The following is a 23124-nucleotide window of genomic DNA, read 5'->3' on the forward strand; positions in this document are numbered from 1 at the left end:
AGAATTCTGGAATTTTGTACACTGATTTAGCATGCATTTATGCAAAAGGCAGACTATAATAATGCTCATTTCTTTGAAAATAGAAAAATTAGGTGACAAAATATTATGTAAATTTTAATATATTTTATATAGGACAAATAAAAAATTCATTGTATTAAAATAAACAACTCTACATGTCTGAGAGTAGTCTACTTTTCAGAAAGAAGTGTTTATTACATGCAGGAAAAATATTAAAGATGTCAGAGAGACAACAACAACATTATGGTTGCCAAATGACGTAACTGCAGACTTTTTTTTTTCATACTCTGATAAAACAGGTTTGAAAAATATTATTAGCAACCTTTTTTTTTTTTACACTTTTATCAGATATTTAAGTTCTAATAAGTCTTGTTGTCGTACCTTGTAATTTTTGTCCAATTGTGAGTTCATTTCCTTAAACAATTTTAGAAATTTAGAGCATGCATTTTCTGATAATATTTGTGGTCATTTACGTACATATACCCTTAAGGAGACCTTAAATATTTGAACTAATACTGTATATGTGCCTAGTGGACTTACAGACCTACATTAGCTCCCAAAAAAACTATAAACATTTAAACTTAAACTTTGTATTTGACCAAGTGTGCCCTAGTAATGTTTGTTACCTAATGCACGTAAATGAGCGTTGATATGCAATACATGCAACTTCAGTAAGAAAATGAAACTCATTGGGTAAACGAATACAAAAGAAGCATTTCTATTGGTTCTATAGGGGCTCCAGAAGCAGTCATTGATCTTAGAAATGTTAGAAGCTGAAAATGTTTTTTTACATCTTGTGTGAAAGTTGTTACACAGTGATTTTTTTTCTCTTACCTGTTAGCTCAGTTGGTTATGTGAATGGCTATGGACTAGAAGGTCCCAGGTTCAGTCTCAGGTGGTGACGGGATTTCTTATTACCAAAACTTCCCGAGGTTCACTCAGCTGACCTTTTTTGTTTATTTTCCCCCTCATCATTGTGATTGGGCCCTATATTCAATTGTTTTCTAGGCAATAACATACCCAATAGAGTAGGCAGTTATTCATGCCTTGGGCATTGTGACCCTGAGGTTGGAACTATAAAGTAGTTCTGAAATATTGGAGAAATTAAAGCTCAAGATGTTTGATAATTCAAATTATTCTGTAATACCTAATCACAGCGAAAATGTAAACTCTCATGTAATGCTCTTTATCTAACTTAAATTTCTTTAAAATTATATATTTGTCATTCTTGTAGAATATCGTCCACATAACTAAATACAGTAAAACTGGAGATAGGCTATGTCGTCCTTTTACATCCTAATTTGTATTAATTTCGTTTATTAATCTTATATTTTCTTAATCATTTTTTCTGCATATAAATTCTGAGTGATTTATATCTTCGTCTCATCAATTCCATGTTTCTTGTTCTAGAAAACATAGTGATCTCTTTGTTTTTATGCATATTTTTAAGGTGATGGACATGATGAAAGTAAAACTGGTAAAGAAGAAATGCAGGATGAAGAAACAGAAGTCGGTCGTCTTTTTGGCATGAAACAAATCCATGTTCACAAATGTCTGAAATGCGGCCGTGAAATTACCAAAGAGTCTGCAGTTCTTCTGTGTAACCTTATATATCCAGACATTAATGCAAGTATGTTCACACATTATTTCACTTCAGGTTAGATCAGTGCTTTTTTTTTTGACGGAATGTACCAGAAACGGCATTCCAGCACCTCTTTGTAGCATTTTTCATTCTGGAACCAATAAATGTGTTAATAATTACGATGTTAACGTAATTTTTCTTTGAATTCCACTTAGGCCTTTTAATTCCTAAAATTGGACGGAAAAGAGATTAAGAAATGACAAAATCCCGTGCTCTGGACAGTAATCATCTTCCTGTTCGCTATATTTATATTCTACACTGAGTTCCACTATCATTTTCTCTAGAAGAAAAGCAGTGGGCTGGATATTAATTTAATATAAACAATCATAAGTTTTATGCGACTGTATTAGTTGATCTCTTATCTTGAGACAGTCAAAATAACTGACTTTCTTATATAAAATATTATTGTTATTAAGTGAAGGTCTCACAGTAAGAACAAGATAAGTAAATTATGTAAAATTATCTGGGTTTGGGTTGAATCTTACATTCTTCAAGTATATGTGTTATAAATTTGAGTACTGTATTATATATTCAAAGATGGCGTAACTGTGGAGTTCTAAATTTCTCTTGTGAAAAATTTACTAAATAATTGACTTTTTAAACTCATTTTTCCATATAGTCTTCAAATGTTATCAAATGTCATTTCAGCTATACATTTTTCTCACTCATTTTTTCTTCAGACCCCCATAAAACGTTTAAATGAAGTTTTACTGTAAATGGATATTCCAGAAAGACTTTCATACCTAACAGCCATGCTTAATTGCATAGTCTTTGATTCGTCTCTAGAGATTAAAAGAGAATTAAATAATGTGTATAGTTGGAAGAGATAAGGTTGGGTCTTTTTTCATTGCTGAAGATGATGAAGAATGTAGGAATTGACGATGTTTCGAGGTTGGCATTACTTTTGTCTTAAGGGACGAAAGGGCTATTCCATCTCAAATTGACCAAAATATAGAGAAAATTGACCTTCCAATTTTTAAATACAATGAAACTTTTTCTGTCCGTTGACAACTGTGATACATTGCTTTGTGCAAAGTTTGAGGCATCAGAACTTCATAGTGATTAAATTAAAAAATTTATCGTATTTTCATAAAATTAGCAACTTTAAACTGTTGTGGCTCCGAAACCCTTTTACCCAATGAGCAAAATCATGGTTTATTTTGATGCTGAGAAATTAAAGTTTATATTGACATGTAAACAGTTTAGATTTTTCTTCATTAAGACGCCTTTGCCCACGAAAAAATATTTTTAAAATAAATGGTTAAATTCCGCATTGAAAGTACAAATAAATACATATTTTTTACTGCTGCAACTTTGATAAGAAAGTATTGAAAATATCAAATAAAGAAAATAAATAGTACGCACGTGAACCAACCAGCTGACTGTGAGGTGGGAGCTAGCCGAGGCAAGCAAGGCCAGGAGACATAAACACGTGATGTGTCATCTAGTAGCGCATAGCTGGGCTAGCTTTATCACAAGTTTTCATAAACACAGGAGTAAAATGACGTCCAATGCTCGCTTATCTTCAGCTCTCGGCCAGTGCATGCGGTACTGCGCCGTTCAAGTCTAGGCGTGTGAAAATAATCTATTAATACCCTCGAAACTTATTGCCGAGGCACTAAGCAAACAATGCCGAATCCCTCTTAATAATGCAAGGTTTTTTCTCAATATTTTTTACATTTTTACAAATGGGCAAAAAGCCTAAAAGTAAGTAAAATTAGATTATCTCTCTCTCTGTATACAATAAAAATAAGGATTACTTCTTATCATAACCCACCAAATTTCAGCTTCAAAATTAGCTCTCGTTCAATGTTCTGCAGTAAATGGTTCCAGAGTTCTGAGCACAGAAAGAGGCTTGTTTTTATAAAATACGCTAAATTTGTCGCTCAATAGTACGAAAACCGTTTAACTTTCAATAGTATATTTTTGAAAATGCACTCTCCTCAGCACCTTGTATAAATAGGGAAAAAATTAGAGTATTAAAAAAACTCGAGGTTTTTTACTGATTGATTTCATATGGAATAGCCCGAAAAGATTACTACCGCGCATTCTGCTGACATCATTGATGAGTCAAGTAGAGTTAGCCATTTGATAACACCTCAATTAGTTAGATATTCTCTTGTCCCATCCCCTTCTCTAGCCATCTCTCTTATTCAGAAAGAATGTGCATAGTGATAAAAAAAATATGTGTTTACATCTTATTATTCCTACTATAATCCATCCCGAGACACTTCATAAATATTTGTATATTTTGTTCAAAGTTTTTGATTTCATGGAACATTTTTCGGTTTACACTAAAAACAATGCTTATTTTTGTGTGTTACAGGCAGAGCAGAGTATAGTTTCTGTGATGTACTTCTGCAAAGTTTGTGTCCAGAGCAAACCACACCAGCTTGGTGTGACTGTTGCGACAAATATCAGCCAACTTTACAGTCACGCCAGTTGAAAATTCTACCACACATCCTTGCCATGAACTGCGGTCTGGACAACCAGCAGGTTAGGATTTCATTAGTTTGGAAGATTTCTAACATAGAAAACTAACTTACGTAACTTTGTATCTTGGTTTCTGTTCAGCTCAGGATTGAAACATACAGACACAAGTATGCATAGAGTTTAATGGTTGGTAGTCTGCTGCAGCACATCATTGTATGTATGTATGTATATATTTATTAACACTACAATTGGGTATACACCCGGTGGCAGTGATATATAATATACAATAATTACAATTACATGAAATAAAATAAAATAAACGTAAATGAAATAAACGTACCGGTAAATCTATAAATAGTAGATGCAATAAACCTAGGACTATAAATAAAAACTATTCTATAATAACGCCTATGATAAGCAAAAGTAAATCTAACTTATAAGTACTTCTATTTCACCCAACTATTACCAATTTAAGTAATTACATATCAACTTAATTACATATCGTCTTAATTAATTACATATCACCTTAATTTATTTACATATCATCCTAATTACATATCATATTAATTAATTACATATCACCTTAATTTATTTACATATCAACTAAATTACATATCATCTTAATTAATTACTTATCATATTAATTACATATCACCTTAATTTATTTACATGTTAACTAAATTACATATCATATTAATTAATTACATATCACTTTAATTTATTTACATATCAACTAAATTACATATCATCTTAATTAATTACATATCACCTTAATTAATTTACATATCAACTAAATTACATATCATCTTAATTAATTACATATCATATTAATTAATTACATATCACCTTAATTTATTTACATATCATCTTAATTAATTACATATCACCTTAATTTATTTACATATCAACTAAATTACATATCATCTTAATTACATATCACCTTAATTTTTTCACATATCAGCTTAATTACATATCATCTTAATTAATTACATATCACCTTAATTTATTTACATATCAACTAAATTACATATCATCTTAATTAATTACATATCACCTTAATTTATTTACATATCAACTAAATTACATATCATCTTAATTAATTACATATCAACTCAATTAATTACATGACACAACTTAAATAATTACACTGCACCTCCAATTACATTGTGCACTATAAAATACAGTGTGATACTAAATTCCCTACGATTATGACTTAATCATTCTTCTCTATTTTTGCGATTAATTGTATTATAATTTTAATTGATCTAAATCTATTAGCTTGCATTGTTATAGACAAAACATTTTAAGCAGATAGAAAGAAAATGAACATATCTTTATCTTTGTCACTGCAAAACTAGGCAAGATATTAATCTAAGAGGGAAATGGGGAGCCAGTCATGTGTGAGTTGATAAGGTAATCCTTTGATGTTGTGAAGTTTCATTCCAGAGCTGAACAAATATTAGAACTCAGACTGTGTTTGTAAGTTACAGGGTCTTCACTCATAATTTCTGTGACTGACAGTGTCCAGGATTGCAGAAATGTAGCAGACAACCCAGCACATAGCATTTACCTTACTTATATGGTATATGGTATAAAATACATAGAAGCGAATGATAGAAGCTGTTCCTCCTATCCCCACCCAAATGTTGCAGACATTTTTATATCTGAGCGGGAAATTCAATTTAATATGCTGAAATTCTTTTGAAATTGAACAAATTTCCCTTTGGAAGGCATTTCTAACTCTTCTAAGGTTTGGGAATTAAAAGAAAAGCATGTCACAAAGAAAAAAAAATCACATGTGTGAGATCAGGTGATCTGGCTGGTCACAAATTTCTGCTCACTTTCTGCCCTCAAAAATATCTGTTTCGGAATATTTTCGGCTTATTAAGCATTTTTTTTTCTTATTCTGATCGATCATGAATTAATTTCTCCTCAAACAGCCATCATTTACACAGCACATATTTTTTTTATTACACAATCACTTCTCTTCCAAAAAAGAGGTATGCTCGGTATTTATATTGTCCAGAACAATCCATCATCCTTCACCAGACTTCTTCTTCTTCTTCTTCGTCTTCTTCTTCTTCTTCCTTTCAAGTACTAGGCCAAATGACCTGTTACAATCTCACAGTTGAATTTTCAATCCAGCACTTCTTTGGACGACCGAGAGATTTCTTCCCGTTTGGACGATAGTGGAGCATGACTTTTGGGATTCTATCTCTATGCATGCGATGCAGATGATTTATCCAGTTGTTCTGATAATGTTTTACGTGATTAATTACAGGTTCTAGTTGTAATTCTTCCATTACATCTTCACCAGACTTAAGCTTGCAAACACCTAGACTCTAATGGCAAACATGTTAGAAGAATCTATATGTAATGTTATATAGTAAGCACCAGTACAGAAAGTGTGATTTCACAGTAGTTACAGTAAATATTACAGTACAAAAAGTAGAATAAAATGTAGTTTAATTCAACCACTTTAGGTTTGGCCCTTTACTGCACCATCTGCAGAATAATTTTAAATAACAGTAACAAACCTCTTGGATTGTAGCTCAACCGAAAGGAAATACAAGAACATGAATTAAAATGAGATGTCTCTCTCATCTGCTCTCTCTCTCTCTCTCTCTCTTTCTCTCTCTGTCTCTGTTGAACTTCTCTCATCTGCTCTCTTTATTTATTTAACTTGTAGGCCTACATCAGTAATAAATTGTCTATCATATATGTATTGTTGTACATCCTTATGGTTAAACTACAGTGCTTATAATTTTAATAGTGTTTTAACAAATTTATTTAATTCGATTTTTCATTCTCCTATTAAGATCTTGCTTAATCTTTTTCCTCGCAGAATAAATGTTTCTGGCAGACACAGACAGACCTGTTGGTTCAGAAAATATTAGACCAGTCTACCCCTCAAAGCACTAGTGGATCAGCTGGTAAACCATGTCGTTATGGTACCAGCTGTTCTCGATCAGGTTGCCGGTTTAAGCACGCTGGTAGAACAGGAGGTAACGAACAATTCATGAAATTTATCATTTAAAGTTGTCATTTTTATCCTGATTAGAGCATGAATTTTCATCCCTTCCAAATAATAAATTTTAAATATGTTACATTTATAAGAGTATTGTACTCACATAGCCTAAAATGACATTAAAAGCAGTAGAAACATAGAATTTGAATGACACAGCTCACATTGTGAATGGCTGTATTTTGAGTTCATTTTCATATTTATTTCTTGTTCTTTCTGAAAACCATTTTCATTGCCGAGGTTTTAATGTTAGCAAAGAACTTAACTAACATCTTGGAAATGTACAAAATTTAAAAACTCGTAACAGTTTAACAGATTGGAATTAATTAATAACTTATAAACAGAGATATGGATAATTTTCCTTTAGTTGCATAAAAAATGGTTCATATACGAAATAAGAAGGTTTCATTGTCTTAACATTTTCAGTGTAAATGGTGGATGTTATGAACTTTAATATTATACATGTGTCTATTACATATTCAAATTATTCTTGAACTTCTCATGTAAATTCATTTATCGCCATGCCAAGTTATATCTATGAAAATGAAACATGGAACTTAAAAATGTTAACAGTTTTTATACGAGTATTTCGAATATTTTTTATGCTGGAATGAGAATTCTTATGATATATTGTTTCAGAAAATAGTGCAACAAATGCAGGTCATCTATATAACTTACATTCTTGGCTTCCTATTAATATTCAAATAGATTTGTTACGAAAGGGAGGAGTTCGTATTAAAAAGCTATCTCCAGCCAATACTGATGAAGTAGACAATGATGATAATGTAAGTACTGATATTATGTATTTATATTAAATATTTCGTAACTTTTATATTCCTGTAAAGGCCAGACTCGTGGTCTAGTGGTCAGGGCTTCTGGCTATATTTCATGAGGTCCCGAGTTCGATTCCTGGTTCGAACACAGGAATTGTTCCTTGAAGAGAATTGTTCTTCTGTTCGTCCTGGAGATTAGGTTAAGTTTAGGAGGACCTCTCCTGGCTCTATATATTCATACTCATCCTATCACATCATCGGAACAGCATAACTCTGTCTTCCAGGCACCCCAACCTCAGAAGTGGATTACAAATAAGAAATTGCCAGGAGAGATCAGAAGTGTCGAACCTGGTGGCGTTTGAAAAAAAATCCTATAAATATTTATTCTCTCAGAAAGTATACACAAATTCAATTGGCTTTTTAGTTTTCTTCATACCTCCACTTGATATAGTAAAATCTATCATTTGTCCTTTTATGAGATTATTATTTTTTCTTAGAAAGAATTATTAATGCAAAATTAAAATGAAAATCTGGAGATATTAATTGAGGATCAAGACCGAATGCAGATTATCCTTCCAGTAGAGGATGAAGGATAAGGAAGTTGACCTTATATCACTTATTATTAAAATATAACATTTTAAGACATTTTAAAAGTATTAAAATGTATTTAAAAAAGGTAATGTAGATCACTAGCCTCTGACGAAAGCAAAACATTATGCTGAAATGGTACTGTATAGTTAATGAAGGTACATTACCTTTTTTAATAGTACATTATGCAACGAGCCTATAATGATAGTAATTAAGATGCGAGTATGTTTATGAAACAAGCGCAAGCGAGTTTCATAATTTTCATACGAGCATCTTAATTACCATTATAGGCAAGTTTAATACGACTTTTTATGCTCGACCATATTTCTAACTTGAAATTATTCATAAGTATTCATGTTACTCTTATCTGACTGGGGAGCGAAACTGACCTTGTGCAATATCTCGTAAATTGTGAGATGTGCGCAGACGCGAAAGTATTCATTTTTTCCGAGAAACAAATGTCATTGACCTTGATATAATCTAGAGAGTAAAATAAACATTAATCTTGATATAACCTTGAAATTGATTTAGACGTTGAAAAACGAGATGACAAATTGAATTTATTTGAATATTATTTACAATTAACGCTAATTATTATAGTAACAGAACATAACCTTCTGCGACAGTATTGGCTTTCCAGCCTCCGTGACTTTTCGCTAATTCTCTTTTGATTGCATATCCGAGAATAATCGATACTTGCGGTTTTATAACGGTACAAAGCTGACTTGTCATTGGCTGAACACCTGTAAGCCGAGTTGTCATTGGCTGAACACCTGTACTTTAATGAGTAGGTGTACTTTAATGACATGCATTAAAGGACTGGTACCAGGTGTATAATTACTACATTTCGGCATTGTCGAGCATAAAATACATTTTAACACTTTGAAAATTTTTGAAGTTTTATATTTGATAATTTTGAAAAGCATTGTCAAAGAAATGAAGACAAAACTAATTTTTCTATAATTTATTTTATTACAACATTTTCACAAGTGCCGCTGAATAATAGCAAATGAATAACACCTATTGATAAATACAAATAATAACAAATGAATGACGCCTCTCGACAAATAACAAACGGCGATCACACATGAAAATGTTAGCGTCCAAAAACAAACTATTTATTTAAATTAAAAATGATTAATAATGATTTTTTTTTTAAGATTGGCCAAAAAATATTACGCAATACATGTGTTGTGTGCATAACAAAATCTCGGAAATAGAGAAGATGAGACTATTTTATTTTGTCATTTAGACCGTTCTGAATTGAGGCACTCAGTGCACTAATGGCCCAACCCACAAAATTATATTTCCACTGTAGCTCTTGTAACAGTGCGCGAAATGCGATACATGAAAGAAAACTTGTGCTGAAATCTCATGGAAAAACTGGAATGATGATTAGGCCGATTTACACTTTGAAGAGGACAATATGAGGAGCTCTTTAAAGCAATAAATTCTATATATAAAGTTTATGGGTTGGCCCATTGTTGTGCGCTGAGCACCTCAGTGATGTTGCAGGATTAAGAACAGACTGATCCCAAACACAAAAAAATACTTTAGCCTTCTTTATTCTGGGACAGAGTTCTTTTACAGACTGGTACATGTTGTACATTAACACAAGTTTTAATTGCTTTCTGAAAGGAGCTGTTATAAGAATTTCCATAGCCGTAAAACAACTGTATGTTTTCATCTACATTTAAATCCCTGAGCTTTGTATCCATTACGAACCACTAAACAACCAATGAAGGTGGCAGCCATACAGATTTGAAATCTTATTTTCCTTTCTTCTGTCTGTTACCAGGTACCTACGAAAGAAGATGTAACACAAAGTGTCACCTATGATTTGGCTGCCATTGTGTGTTACATAGATGATCCTCATCATCATGAACGGAGAAATTTGGTTGCACTAATAAATGTAGGGCCTGAATATCATGGCAGATCGAGGGGTTCGCCAGTTAGTCAGTGGTACATCTTTAATGACTTCAGGTGAATGATATGAGCTTTTAGTGAGTAATTTAAAATTAGGTTATTAAATACAGCAAGGGCAGTGGTTTACAAGATGGTTTCCAAGTTTCTATAACGTGAAACTTTTCCATAAGAGGGAGGAGGTTGAAACTAGAGGTTGATGGGCAGAATCGAATAATCTGTTCTCGAATAATTTTAAGAATCGAATAATCTGTTCTCGAATAATTTTAAGAATCGAATAATCTGTTCTCGAATAATTTTAAGAATCGAATAATCTGTTCTCGAATACTTTTAAGAATCGAATAATCTGTTCTCAAATAATTTTAAGAATCGAATAATCTGTTCTCAAATAATTTTAAGAATTGAATAATCTGTTCTCGAATACTTTTAAGAATCGAATAATCTGTTCTCGAATAATTTTAAGAATCGAATAATCTGTTCTCGAATACTTTTAGGAATCGAATAATCTGTTCTCGAATAATTTTAAGAATCGAATAATCTGTTCTCGAATAATGTTAAGAATCGAATAATTTATTCGAATAAAAGTTCTTGAATTCGAATAACGATTTGATTAGTCACAGGCAGGTTCTCGCTTCTCAGTTCTCTTATCCAACATCCAGCATGACAGCGATAACGATAGCAGTGACAGCAGTGTATTGTGCAAGCACAGGAATTTCTATTTTTCATTATTCTAATCACATGCTGTAGTTATCTGCAACTTCCAATAAAGATGTTGATTCCTGAATTCCATAATTAGGCGAGAGAAAGAAAGAAGAGAGAGGTGAGACAGAGAGAGACGATCTGGAGCAAGTCTTTATATCACGCACCTACCGCGAGGTTAGCTGAATATATACAATTGTTGAGCAATCAGTGTTCTCATTTCTCACTTCTCGCAGTATCTACCATCTGAGCAAATTATTCGAATACTTGTTCACGATTCGAGATAGATCTCGAGAACTTACAAGCGTTATCTGTGCTTTCATGAAGTGTCCATATTTTACAGATTTTTTTTAGTAGCATAGCATTATTGAATAACAGAATTAAATAAATGATTAAAAAACCTAGTTTGGCTATTAAAAATAATGTGAAAATTATTTATTTTATGAAATTTTGCATGTCTTAATCTACTTTGGAACATAATTGCCATGGACATGAAGTACTTCTCATAAGTCATAATAGAGCACAAGACTTTGTGTACATTATTCCTGTGTTCATCCATGGTCTGGAATTTAGGTTAAGTTTAGATTTAAGACCTCTCCTAGCACTACATTATCATAATCATCCTATCACATCATCGGGGTAATGTAACTCCGCCTTCCAGGCGCCCCAACTTCAGAAGTGGGTTACAATTAAGCCACAGCCAGGAGAGAAGACCAGAAATGTCGAAAAGACAACCTGGTGGCATTGGATAAAAAAAAAAACATTATTCTTAAAAATTGGTCACCTGTGATTGAATCATATTATCTCGTTCTTCATTTCATTGCTTTGGAAGGCAAAGAAAGTCTTCATTTGCGGGAACAGATGAGTGTGTCCAATCCGATCTGGACTGTAGGTGGGTTGACCGGCCACTTTCAAGTAGCTACTTAGTTTTGCTGTGTGACTGTGTATTGTCATGCAGCAACACCACTCCTGCACTGCATGTGTTACACCAGACTTCAGACCTTCATTACTATGTTGATTTGCTCTTCCTTCTTTGTTCCACCTTATGCATGAATTCCATCAACAGAATTCTCTGCCTGTGGCAGAACATGACTAACCCGTAGCAGCCTCTAAAAACAGATTTTGTGTCTGTCAGAAGCTCCACAGCAACAATAAGGCAGACAGTATTCAGAATTGGTTCTAGTCACAACCAACTTCTCAAAAGTATACATATGAACTGCTACAAGTAGTGCTTCAACGTGAGTGGCGATTTATATTCAAAGGTAGAGTAGGACATACAATTTTATAATAGTACATTATGCAACAAGCCTATAATGGTAGTAATTAAGACGCGAGTATGTTTATGAAACGAGCACAAGCGAGTTTCATAATTTTCATATGAGCACCTTAATTACCATTATAGGCAAGTTTCATACGACTTTTTATGCTCGACCATATTTCTAACTTGAAATTAATCATAAGTATTCATATTATTCTTATTTGACTGGGGAGCGGAAGTGATCTTGTGCAATCTCGTAAATTGTGAGATGTGCGCAGATGCGAAAGTATTGATTTTTTCCGAGGAACAAATATCATTGACCTTATATAATCTAGAGAGTAAAATGAACATTAATCTTGATATAACCTGGAGATTGGTTTATACATTGAAAAACGAGATGACAAATTGAATTTATTTGAATATTATTTACAATTAATGCTATATAGTAACAGAACATAACCTTCTGTGACAGTATTGGATTTCCAGCCTCCGTGATGTTTCGCTAGTTGTCTTTGGATTGCATATCCAAGAATAATTGATACTTGCGCTTTCATATTGCTTTCTTATTGGTGGAAAACCTGAACTTCAATGAATAGGTGTACTTTAATGAGGTCCATTAAAGGGCTGCTACCAGGTGTATAATTACTACATTTCGGCATGGTCGAGCATAAAAATAATAATAGGTCTAATAACACATGACTTCGTTCTCTGTAAACCATTGCTGAGACAAATTTTAGTAATAGATCTTCCATCCTGCATTCGTTCATTCATATTTTTTATCGCAGTATTTCACCAGTTCCTGCACAAGAAGTGATTTGGTTTAGTCTGGATTGGAAAATACCCTGCGTCCTATATTGGGTGAATCGTGATATGCCGAAAAATGTTGTACCTCCAATTGAGAACCCACTCACAATGGATGTGTTTTGTGAAGATAAGTGTCTGGCACGCAATAATGGAGCCAGAAAAATGATCACATTCACACCTCTCGCAGCAGATGAGATGCCAGGACAAGGTAAGTTTATTCAAAGTTTAACTTTTCTTCTAAAGGCGAAAGCCATTGAAAATTAATGTCACCACACTATTAAATGGCATCATGTAAATGGCGAATATGTCTTCATTCCCGAGTTCTTGTCCTGGGTGATGGTTATCTTGATTGATCCTGTGTCCAAGTGTTTGCTGATGACAGTGGGTTTTATAGGTTTCCATATTTTGGGAAAGTAAAGCCAATGCTCAATGTAGTATATTTTCTGTATCTTTTTTCATAAATAAAGATGAACAAAGATAGAATTGTACGAGGGGGATCCAGGAAATAACGACCGTTTTGTTGTAATAATTAAAAAAAATATATTTATTTGAAAAAACAAAGTCTGTTACATAACTGAAGCTTCCTTTACTTCTCTACATAATCACCACCTACATTTAAACATTTGTCGTATCTGTTCACTAGCTTTAGAATTCCCGTGTTATACTCCTCTGCCGCCAGTTCATTAAGCCAGGTGTTCACTGTCTTCTTCAACTCTTCATCACTTCCAAAACGCGTACCACCCAGAAAGTCTTTCAGCTTAGTGAAAAGGTGAAAATCGCTAGGAGCAAGGTCTGGACTATAGGGCGGATGATCAAAGATTTCCCAACCGAATTGATCCAGCAATTCTCGAGTTGAAGCAGCAGTGTGCGGGCGGGCGGGCGTTGTCGTGAAGAAGCACAACTCCTCTCGAAAGCATTCCTCGCCTCTTGTTTTGGATGGCTCGCCGTAGTTTTCGTAAAGTCTCACAATAACGATTTGCATTGATCGTAGTGCCTTTTGGCATGAAATCCAGCAAAAGAACACCTTTGCGATCCCAAAAGACAGTAGCCATGACTTTTTGTGTTGACAGAGTCTGTTTGAATTTTCTCGGTTTCTTGGGTGATGAGGAGATGATGCCACTGACGTGATTGGCGCTTGGTCTCTGGGGTGTTGTGAGACACCCAGGTCTCATCACCAGTCACAATTTGATCAAGAAAGGCGTCTCCATCTGTGTGATATCGCATCAAGAATGTCAATTCTGAGGCCATTCTCTGAGTTTTGTGTTGGTCACTCAGTTGCCGTGGAACCCATCGTGCACAGATTTTGTGGTAGCCAAGATGTTGCGACACAATTTCACCAAGCAAAGAACGAGAAATGTCAGGAAAGGCAATATGCAATTCGTCGAGTGATGTGCGCCTGTCTTGCAAGATTCCGTATTTCACTGTAGTCTTCAGGTCTTCTGTGATGAGTGATGGGCGTCTGGGTCGAGTTTCATAGTGGACATTTGTTCGCCCATTGTTCAACATTTCGCACCATTTTCTCACATTTCTTTCATTCATTACAGTATCACCATACACTTCTTTCAATTGCCGGTAAATTTCTGCAGGTTTCAAATGTCGGGCATTCAAAAATCGAATCACACTCCTCACCTCACAGTCGGCGGGATTATAAATCACGTCGTTCATTTTGAAGTAACACAAAATGCACAATGGCGACTTGTTGCAACCAGTAGTCACAACATAATGAGAACACATGTTAAGGAAGCCAGTTGACCTTCAAACAAGGAAGGGGAGTCAGCTGCGCAGCGGGTATGCACGAACGGTCGTTATTTCCTGGATCCCCCTCGTATTATACCTTTGTTTGTTTACACATTGTATGTTTTTTTAAGAGAATGGCCTTTGGTCAAGTTCAGAGTACTCAAATAGTCATTTTTATTCATTTCTGCATTGTCATAGGTGATATAGTGGCCATGGATGCAGAATTTGTGACCCTGAATCAGGAGGAAGCCGAACTTCGTAGTGATGGTAAACTTTCAACCATCAAGCCATCACAAAGGTCTGTGGCTCGTATAACTTGTATTCGTGGGTAAGTCGTCTTCTTCCACTTCTTTATTATGTGTATTGTATTGTATTGTATTTATTAACATTCCATGGTATTCATACATTGCTTACAGCTAGAATATGGAACAAGTCAAAGAACTTAATACTATTATAAAGTCTTAATTTATAGTCACAGTCTAGATGAAATATATACAGACGAGATTTACAATATAGTCTACTAGTACAACACAAAGTTTTAGTATCAATTTCATGAAGCGTTATTGAATGTCATGAATTCACCTACAGAATAGAAGGCGTGAGAAATTAGGTACTTCTTTAATTTGGCCTTAAATCTTATGTTTTGAGTTTCATTTTTTTATATCGATAGGGAGGCCAGCGAATAGGGATTATAAAGAATGGACACTGAGCGAATTTTCCTGTGTTTTGTTTCTCTGTGCGCCAGCGGCTAGTTCCACTTTCAAGCGCTAGAGGTTAGTGTAATCGAGCATACGCTAAGATAATAATTGAAAATAGAGTTAAGGCACAGGATCCAAAAATCGCCTACTTTATTGCATAATCCAGTAACGCTTTGCTTCAAATAAATTCAAGTTAACAGCTTTTCCTTATTTCTCAGTGACAAACTAGTTGTAATAATAATATTTTATATTTCAGATATAATACATTATATTATAAAATAATATAATACATTATAAAATTAAGTATCGAATTCGTTTAATATTTGTATAATAATATAATATAGGTATATGGTTTTACTTCTCATAAGAGTTTTGTTTTTCCATTTGCAGCGCTATCAAATCATTACATATTTTAATTGTTGTTGGGGTCAACGTCTCAACTCTCATTATAAAGGAACTCTAGAGTCTAGACATTGGAGTTAATGAAGGATTTATTATTCTATGGATCCAATTTATTTTATTTGAGTACATAATGTACCTAGATGTATTAATTATGTGTGTTATATTTCCGCTGTGTCGACTGCTAGCTGGTGTGATGTCAGCGCCAACTCTAGGGAGAAAGCAGAATCTGACACTTAGCTGGCTTGAAGGTCATTGAAATCAGTCCGGCTACATCAAAGATACCGACGCGAAGTGTCCATTCTTTATAATACCTATTCGCTGGGGAGGCTATTAAAATTTTTTACTGCCATATAACGCACTCCTTTTTGATAGCACGAGAGACTTGCCGATGGAGTATGAAAGTCATTTTTTGACGTGTATTTATGCTATGAGCTGTTGAATTAGTTACAAAGTTTTCACGATTACATACGAGGAAGACTATTAATGAAAAGATATACTGACAAGCCATGGGCATTATTCGTAGTTTTTTTAAAATAGTCCTATACGATTCCCTAGATTTGGCACCAACTATTATTCTAATTACTCTTTTTTGTAATAGAAATATATTCTTACTATCTGTGTAGTATCTGAGGCGAATAGCATGATGTGTCTATTTGCTATAGAAAATTATTTAAAATATTTATCAGAAATGTATATGTAAGGATTTGTGTGCTGAGGAGAGGATATTGAAATAAGGACTCAGATCATAAATTCGTCCTGGATTGTTAATAAGGAAAATTGCCCTTACTACACAAGATCTTTTAACTGTCATCACATGACATTAAGAATGTACTACTGCGAATCAATACAAAACCAACATTGTTTGAGGTGAAAAAGAAAGACAACAAAGTGTCTGACATTACTATATAGAGAAATGAATTCTCATAATTGAAAACCTGGCTTTGGGCTGTTGTTATAAGTTGTGCTGCAAATAGGCAGTCCTTCTTATAAGGTTATTGCCATAAGCAATATGAATTCACTAACATGTCACGTGTTATAACTCTTCATACAATCTCTCTAAAACCAAGTTAATTAATCTTAATGTATCCAGCTGTTTGCTGACAACATAAAGTCCACTATAGTTCACTGTAGTCTATTCAGTTGTTGTTTTTCACGAGAAACGAGGGGTATTTTGATCGGTGTTCATTATAGATGCCTGTTGCTAAAGTCGCGACACTGTTATTCCTCTTTTTTCTTATGTCTTAGGAAGTGAAGGCTCTATTAAAGTCTAGGTAGGTAGTATCGTTCGCTATTTTTGTTCTTTTGTTGCCGAACTAATATACGAGGAATCTATTTGCTGCACCGTTAAACATTATCATGTCGTAGCTCCTATGATAATAAATCAAACGCACTGTAATTCAGCAAATAATTGAGCGGCAAATAACGTCTTCGTGTGCTTTCTGCGAACACCAACGAAAGAGCCAAAATGGCGGGCGATTATATTAAGTATTTATCGAGCCTTAAGAAATGAATAACATCTTCCTCAGCGAATCACAAGATACACACGTTTGAATGTAGCCGACCTGCAACGCGATTGGCTGCCAGGAATTAGAGCGATGGGACTATAGTAGCCAGAGTTGGGCTGTAGTCAATATATACTGCAGGGCTGTGTCTTCTGCAACTGGTACTGATGATTTTAATTTAAGTTAAACTGTCACACACCACACAGTGGTGTAAGTTGGAGGGAGGGGAGAGGGGAACAAAACAAACCATTTCAATATTGTACACATGACCAGCCTTATGGACTAGTGGTCATAGCTTCTGACTACAATTCATGAAATCCCGGGTTTGATTCCCTGTCAGAACACAAGAATTTTTCCTTAAAAGGGGGATGTTCCTGTGTTCGTTCATATATGGAAATTAAGTTAGGCATAGGTTTAAGACCTCTCCTGTCACTTCATAATCATTCTATCATAATATCATTCGGGCAGCATAACTCCGCCTTCCAGGCGCCCCAACCTCAGAAGTGGGTTATAAATAAGCCATTGCCAGGAGAGACCAGAAATGTCAAATGACAACCTGGGAGCATTGGAGAAAAAAAAAATATTGTTGTTGTTGTTTTCTAATGCCAGGCGTTTGACAGTAAAGTCATTTGACCTCTTGCACTCCAATATTTTTCAAAGATATTATCATGGCCAGCCACTGAAGCACAGATTTTGAGGTACTCATTTCATATTGGAGTTAAATGGCAAGTTGTAGCCGATTTAAGTGAACACCATATTTTAACGTTTTGGTGGCTACTTCATTCACACACAACCCCCAGAATGTCTGGAGGACCACACCTGCTGTTGGTCGACGGGTCCATTGGACCTAGCTGGGAGATCTTGTTGATCACCAGCTTTCCCTCTTTAAGCCACTGGAGGACGATTTTAGTGCCATAGCAGGTCAGCACTAGGAACAGAAAAGTAGAAAGAGGAGGAAGGAAAGGGAAATGAACCCCTAGGCCTCGAATTCTCTAATGCCGTCGGGGTCGAAGAAAGTAAGAGTTCAGTCAGAGGACTGGATAGGAAAGGGTAAAGAGGGAATTAGGTATTGGATAGAGGAAAATTATACCAAATTCGGTCATTAACTCATCAAGCTGACCAGTGCTAATTGATGAGTAGCCCCTCCCTTTAGTTCAGCTCGTAAAATTATGCTTACTAACAGCTGCACCACGGGAAGGTAGGGATGGGACATTGGGTATTTGTCCAGGTTGGTTCCTTAAAGCCTTCAATGGGAAGGAATAATGGCTCTCCCCCCTGTATCCGACAGATACCCTTTTGCAGCCACACGTCACAAAACACCTGCTCAGTACTACGAGTATATTTATGAAAGCATACCTATCAGAGAAGAAAACACAAGTGATAGTATCATTTCTGAACATAAATTTATTATTACCATATTTTCTCGAATACTCCACCCCACACTCTCAAATAAGCCAAGCACCCCACTTTTGAAAGGTGCAAAAAAATAATAAAACTTTCAAAAAATGTATTCACGACAAATTAAAAACAATTAAACACAAATACAGTTGAGTTAACAATAAACAAATAAATTTTACCCTGAGACAAGATGCATTTCAAACCCAACCGATGCTCACACATTGTACACATGATGTCAGTTGTCTTGCATAATCGGCTGTTTACACGATATTCGACAAAATTAATAGTACAGTCATGATTTCCATGTTCCTCCACATCTGTGATAACTTTAAGTTTCTCTCTGCCAGTAAAGGATCGCAATATACAGTACACAGAATTAAATAGAAAAGAATAACAGAACTGATTTACAAATTATAATTTAATGGGAAGAAAAAATTCAGAACATCCAGAAAGAGATGGAAAGACCAAATGGAGATTTAAAAGATTCCAGAGAGTGTAATGTCTAGTGAGTTTGATTAAAATTGCTGTCGATATGTTTAAAAAAAAAAAAAAAACATTAAAAATACTTTTTGTTCGTTCGTAAGATAATATATTTTTGTTACAGTTGTGGTCCGTTGGAAGGAACACCATTCATAGATGATTACATCTCAACCCAGGAACAAGTAGTAGATTATTTAACCAAGTTCTCAGGCATTAAACCAGGGGACTTGGATGCTAATTTCAGCTCTAAACATCTTACTACTCTGAAGTCCACATATCAGAAGCTTAGATTTCTTGTTGACAATGGTGTCAGATTTGTTGGTCATGGACTGAAGAATGATTTCAGGTAAAATAACTTATTTTATTTCCATGCAGCATTTAAGAAATAAATATTTAAGCAAATATAATATTATTTAATGCTTATGAAGTAGATAAAATAAAATACTAATCTCAAGGAAATAATATTCAGATAAGAAGAAAAACAACTTGATTTTTTTGTTCGGTTTCAAATTGAATTCATCCTGGCTAAGGTACCCAACAAAATAGAGTCGGGAGTATAGTGTGTAAACGAACCCAGTTCCTAACTGAGAGGCTTCCAGCAAAATTTCTCGCCCACTTCAAAATTCAACTTCGCTAGGCACGAATGTTCCTGGACTGTCCCATTACTGAGTGGATTTCACTTCCCTCTCATAAATTAAATCCTTAATATTTACAAGGCTAGTAGAACCCAGGAAGATCTTAGTTTATGAGTGAACACTGACTTTTATACCCTTTCAAATTCACAGAGTAATCAATTTAGTGGTGCCTCCAGAGCAAGTAATAGACACTGTACTACTTTTTCACTTGCCACATCATCGCATGGTGTCTCTTCGTTTTCTGGCATGGCATTTTTTGGGTAAGTATTCTTTAAAATCCTAAAGGTTTTCTTGAAATAATTATAATTCTGCTATGGTACTTAAACCATGTTTGTTCTTTTTAAGCTTTGTTGTATTGGTTTATAGATAGTTGCATATAGAGTAAACAAATTGCCTTAGTTGAACACTCAACAATAATATTTTATACTTAAGTCTGTTTAACAAAAGAATAAACTTATATAAACACATGCACATGGGCTATTCCATATGAAATCGATCAGTAAAAAACCTCGCATTTTTTTTATACCCAAATTTTTTCCCTATTTATACAAGGTGTTGAGGAGAGTGCATTTGCAAAAATATACTATCTAAAGCCAAACCGTTTTCGTATTATTGAGCGACAAATTTAGCGTATTTTATAAAAACAAGCCTCTTTCAGTGCTCAGAACTCTGGAACCATTTACTGCAGAACATTGAACGAGAGCTTATTTTGAAGCTGACATTTGGTAGGTTATGATAAGAAGTAATCCTTATTTTTATTGTATACAGAGAGAGAGATAATCTGATTTTACTTACTTTTAGGCTTTTTGGCCATTTGTAAAAATGTAAAAAAATATTGAGAAAAAACCTTGCATTATTAAGAGGGATTCGGCATTGTTTGCCTAGTGTCATGGCAATAAGTTTCGAGTGTACTAAATAGATTATTTTCACACGCCTGGACTTGAACGGCGCAGTACCGCTCGCACTGGCCAAGAGATGAAGATAAGCGAGCGTTGGGCGTCATTTTACTCCTGTGTTTATGAAAACCTGTGATAAAGCTAGCCCAGCTATCCGCTACTAGACGAAACATCACGTGTTTATATCTCCTGGTCTTGCTTCCCTCGGCTAGATCCCGCCTCACAGTCAGCTGGTTAGTTCACGCACGTACTATTTATTTTCTTTATTTGATATTTTCAATACTTTCTTATCAACGGTGCACCAGTAAAAAATATTTGTTTATTTGTACTTTCAATGCGGAATCTAACCATATATTTTAAAAATATTTTTTCGTGGTCAAAGGCGTCTTAATGAAGAAAAATCTAAATTTCTCCATTTCCATGAAAAGTAAGAAAAACTGTTTACATGTCAATATAAACTTTAACTTTTCAGCATCAAAATAAACCATGATTTTGATCATTGGGTGAAAGGGTTTCAGAGCCACAACAGTTTAAAGTTGCTAATTTTATGAAAATACGATAAATTAAAATATTTTTAATTTAAACACTATGAAGTTCTGATACCTCAAACTTTGCACAAAGCATTGTATCACAGTTGTCTACGGACAGAAAAAGTTTCATTGTATTTAAAAATTGCAAGGTCAATTTTCTCTATATTTCGTTCGATTTGAGATGGAATAGCCCACATAGTCTTGAGATCTGTGAATTGGCAGTAACTTTTGTTTGTTGCCATGGTTTACATCACTGTATTCCTTCGCTGGACAGAGTAGTTGCAAGTGGAATTTAGTGAAATTATGTTTTCTTCGTTTCTGGCCAGAATTTTTAAGAGGGAAATGGGATCCAAATACATACCACACAATGTTACAAATTTATAATATATTTAATTTTAAATATTTCTTTCGCGAATGTTTTGTTACACAAGTTATGCTCAGTGACAGCTCGTAAAGTTTAGCTCAGTTATGAAAGTCAGTATGTCGAATGAAAACATTGGAATTAGAGGACTGTATTAGAAGTTCTGCTTGCTCATGATGATGGTGCAGGTAAGATGCTAAGCAGCATACAACTTCAGGAATGGGAGCTGTTTGCTAGGCTTGAAGGAAGTACTACTAGGCCAGTTAGATCAAGCATCTCATACTCATTGTTAGTGATATGGAAATATGTGATGTAGTTGGACTTCTTAACGAGGAATACAAATTAAATGCGAGTGGAAAGTGAAGTTTGGGATAAATTTGTGTTTGTAACTACTCAGGATAGTTAGCAGGTGGATTATGCATCTTGGAAACATTGCTCAACTTTATTTGTTGTCATTTTGGTCTATTACCTTCCTTACTTACTTACTGGCTTTTAAGGAACCCGGAGGTTCATTGCCGCCCTCACATAAGCCCGCCATTGGTCCCTATCCTGAGCAAGATCAATCCATTCTCTATCATCATATCCCACCTCCCTCAAATCCATTTTAATATTATCTTCCCATCTACGTCTGTGCCTCCCTAAAGGTCTTTTTCCCTCCGGCCTCCCAACTAACACTCTATATGCATTTCTGGATTCGCCCATACGTGCTACATGCCCTACCCATCTCAAACGTCTGGATTTAATGTTCCTAATTATGTCAGGTGAAGAATACAATGCGTGCAGTTCTGTGTTGTGTAACTTTCTCCATTCTCCTGTAATTTCATCCCTCTTAGCCCCAAGTATTTTCCTAAGCATCTTATTCTCAAACACCCGTAGTCTCTGTTTCTCTCTCAAAGTGAGAGTCCAAGTTTCACAACCATACAGAACAACCGGTAATATAACTATTTTATAAATTCTAACTTTCAGATTTTTCGACAGCAGACTGGATGATAAAAGTTTCTCAACCGAATAATAATAGGCATTTCCCATATTTATTCTGTGTTTAATTTCCTCCCGAGTATCATTTATATTTGTTACTGTTGCTCCCGTTGAACTTCTCCACCTCTTCAAAAGATAAATTTCCAATTTTTATATTTCCATTTCGTACAATATTCTGGTCACGAGACATAATCATATACTTAGTCTTTTCGGGATTTACTTCCAAACCTATCTCTTTACTTGCTTCCAGTAAAATTCCAGTGTTTTCCCTAATCGTTTGTGGATTTTCTCCTAACATATTCACGTCATCCGCATAGATAAGCAGCTGATGTAACCCGTTCAAT

At 34.6% G+C, this 23124-nt stretch overlaps 1 protein-coding gene across 3 annotated transcripts in view; it reads left to right on the forward strand.

Moving 5' to 3' along the window:
- The window catches only part of PAN2 (PAN2-PAN3 deadenylation complex catalytic subunit PAN2), a 121362-nt gene that overhangs the window by 78349 nt on the left and 19889 nt on the right, over window positions 1–23124 (forward strand). For 2 of the 3 annotated variants that reach the window (XM_069844581.1, XM_069844583.1), the window contains 9 exons: window positions 1469–1648; window positions 3987–4156; window positions 6939–7098; window positions 7758–7903; window positions 10278–10462; window positions 13145–13371; window positions 15099–15228; window positions 19505–19726; window positions 20166–20275. In XM_069844581.1, the coding sequence (XP_069700682.1) occupies window positions 1469–1648; window positions 3987–4156; window positions 6939–7098; window positions 7758–7903; window positions 10278–10462; window positions 13145–13371; window positions 15099–15228; window positions 19505–19726; window positions 20166–20275 (1530 nt within the window). The remainder of the gene's footprint in view (window positions 1–1468; window positions 1649–3986; window positions 4157–6938; window positions 7099–7757; window positions 7904–10277; window positions 10463–13144; window positions 13372–15098; window positions 15229–19504; window positions 19727–20165; window positions 20276–23124) is intronic. The other variant, XM_069844582.1, reaches the window with a different exon arrangement.

The sequence above is a fragment of the Periplaneta americana genome, chromosome 13, assembly GCF_040183065.1.
Source record: "Periplaneta americana isolate PAMFEO1 chromosome 13, P.americana_PAMFEO1_priV1, whole genome shotgun sequence".
Classification (NCBI taxonomy): Eukaryota; Metazoa; Arthropoda; class Insecta; order Blattodea; family Blattidae; genus Periplaneta; species Periplaneta americana.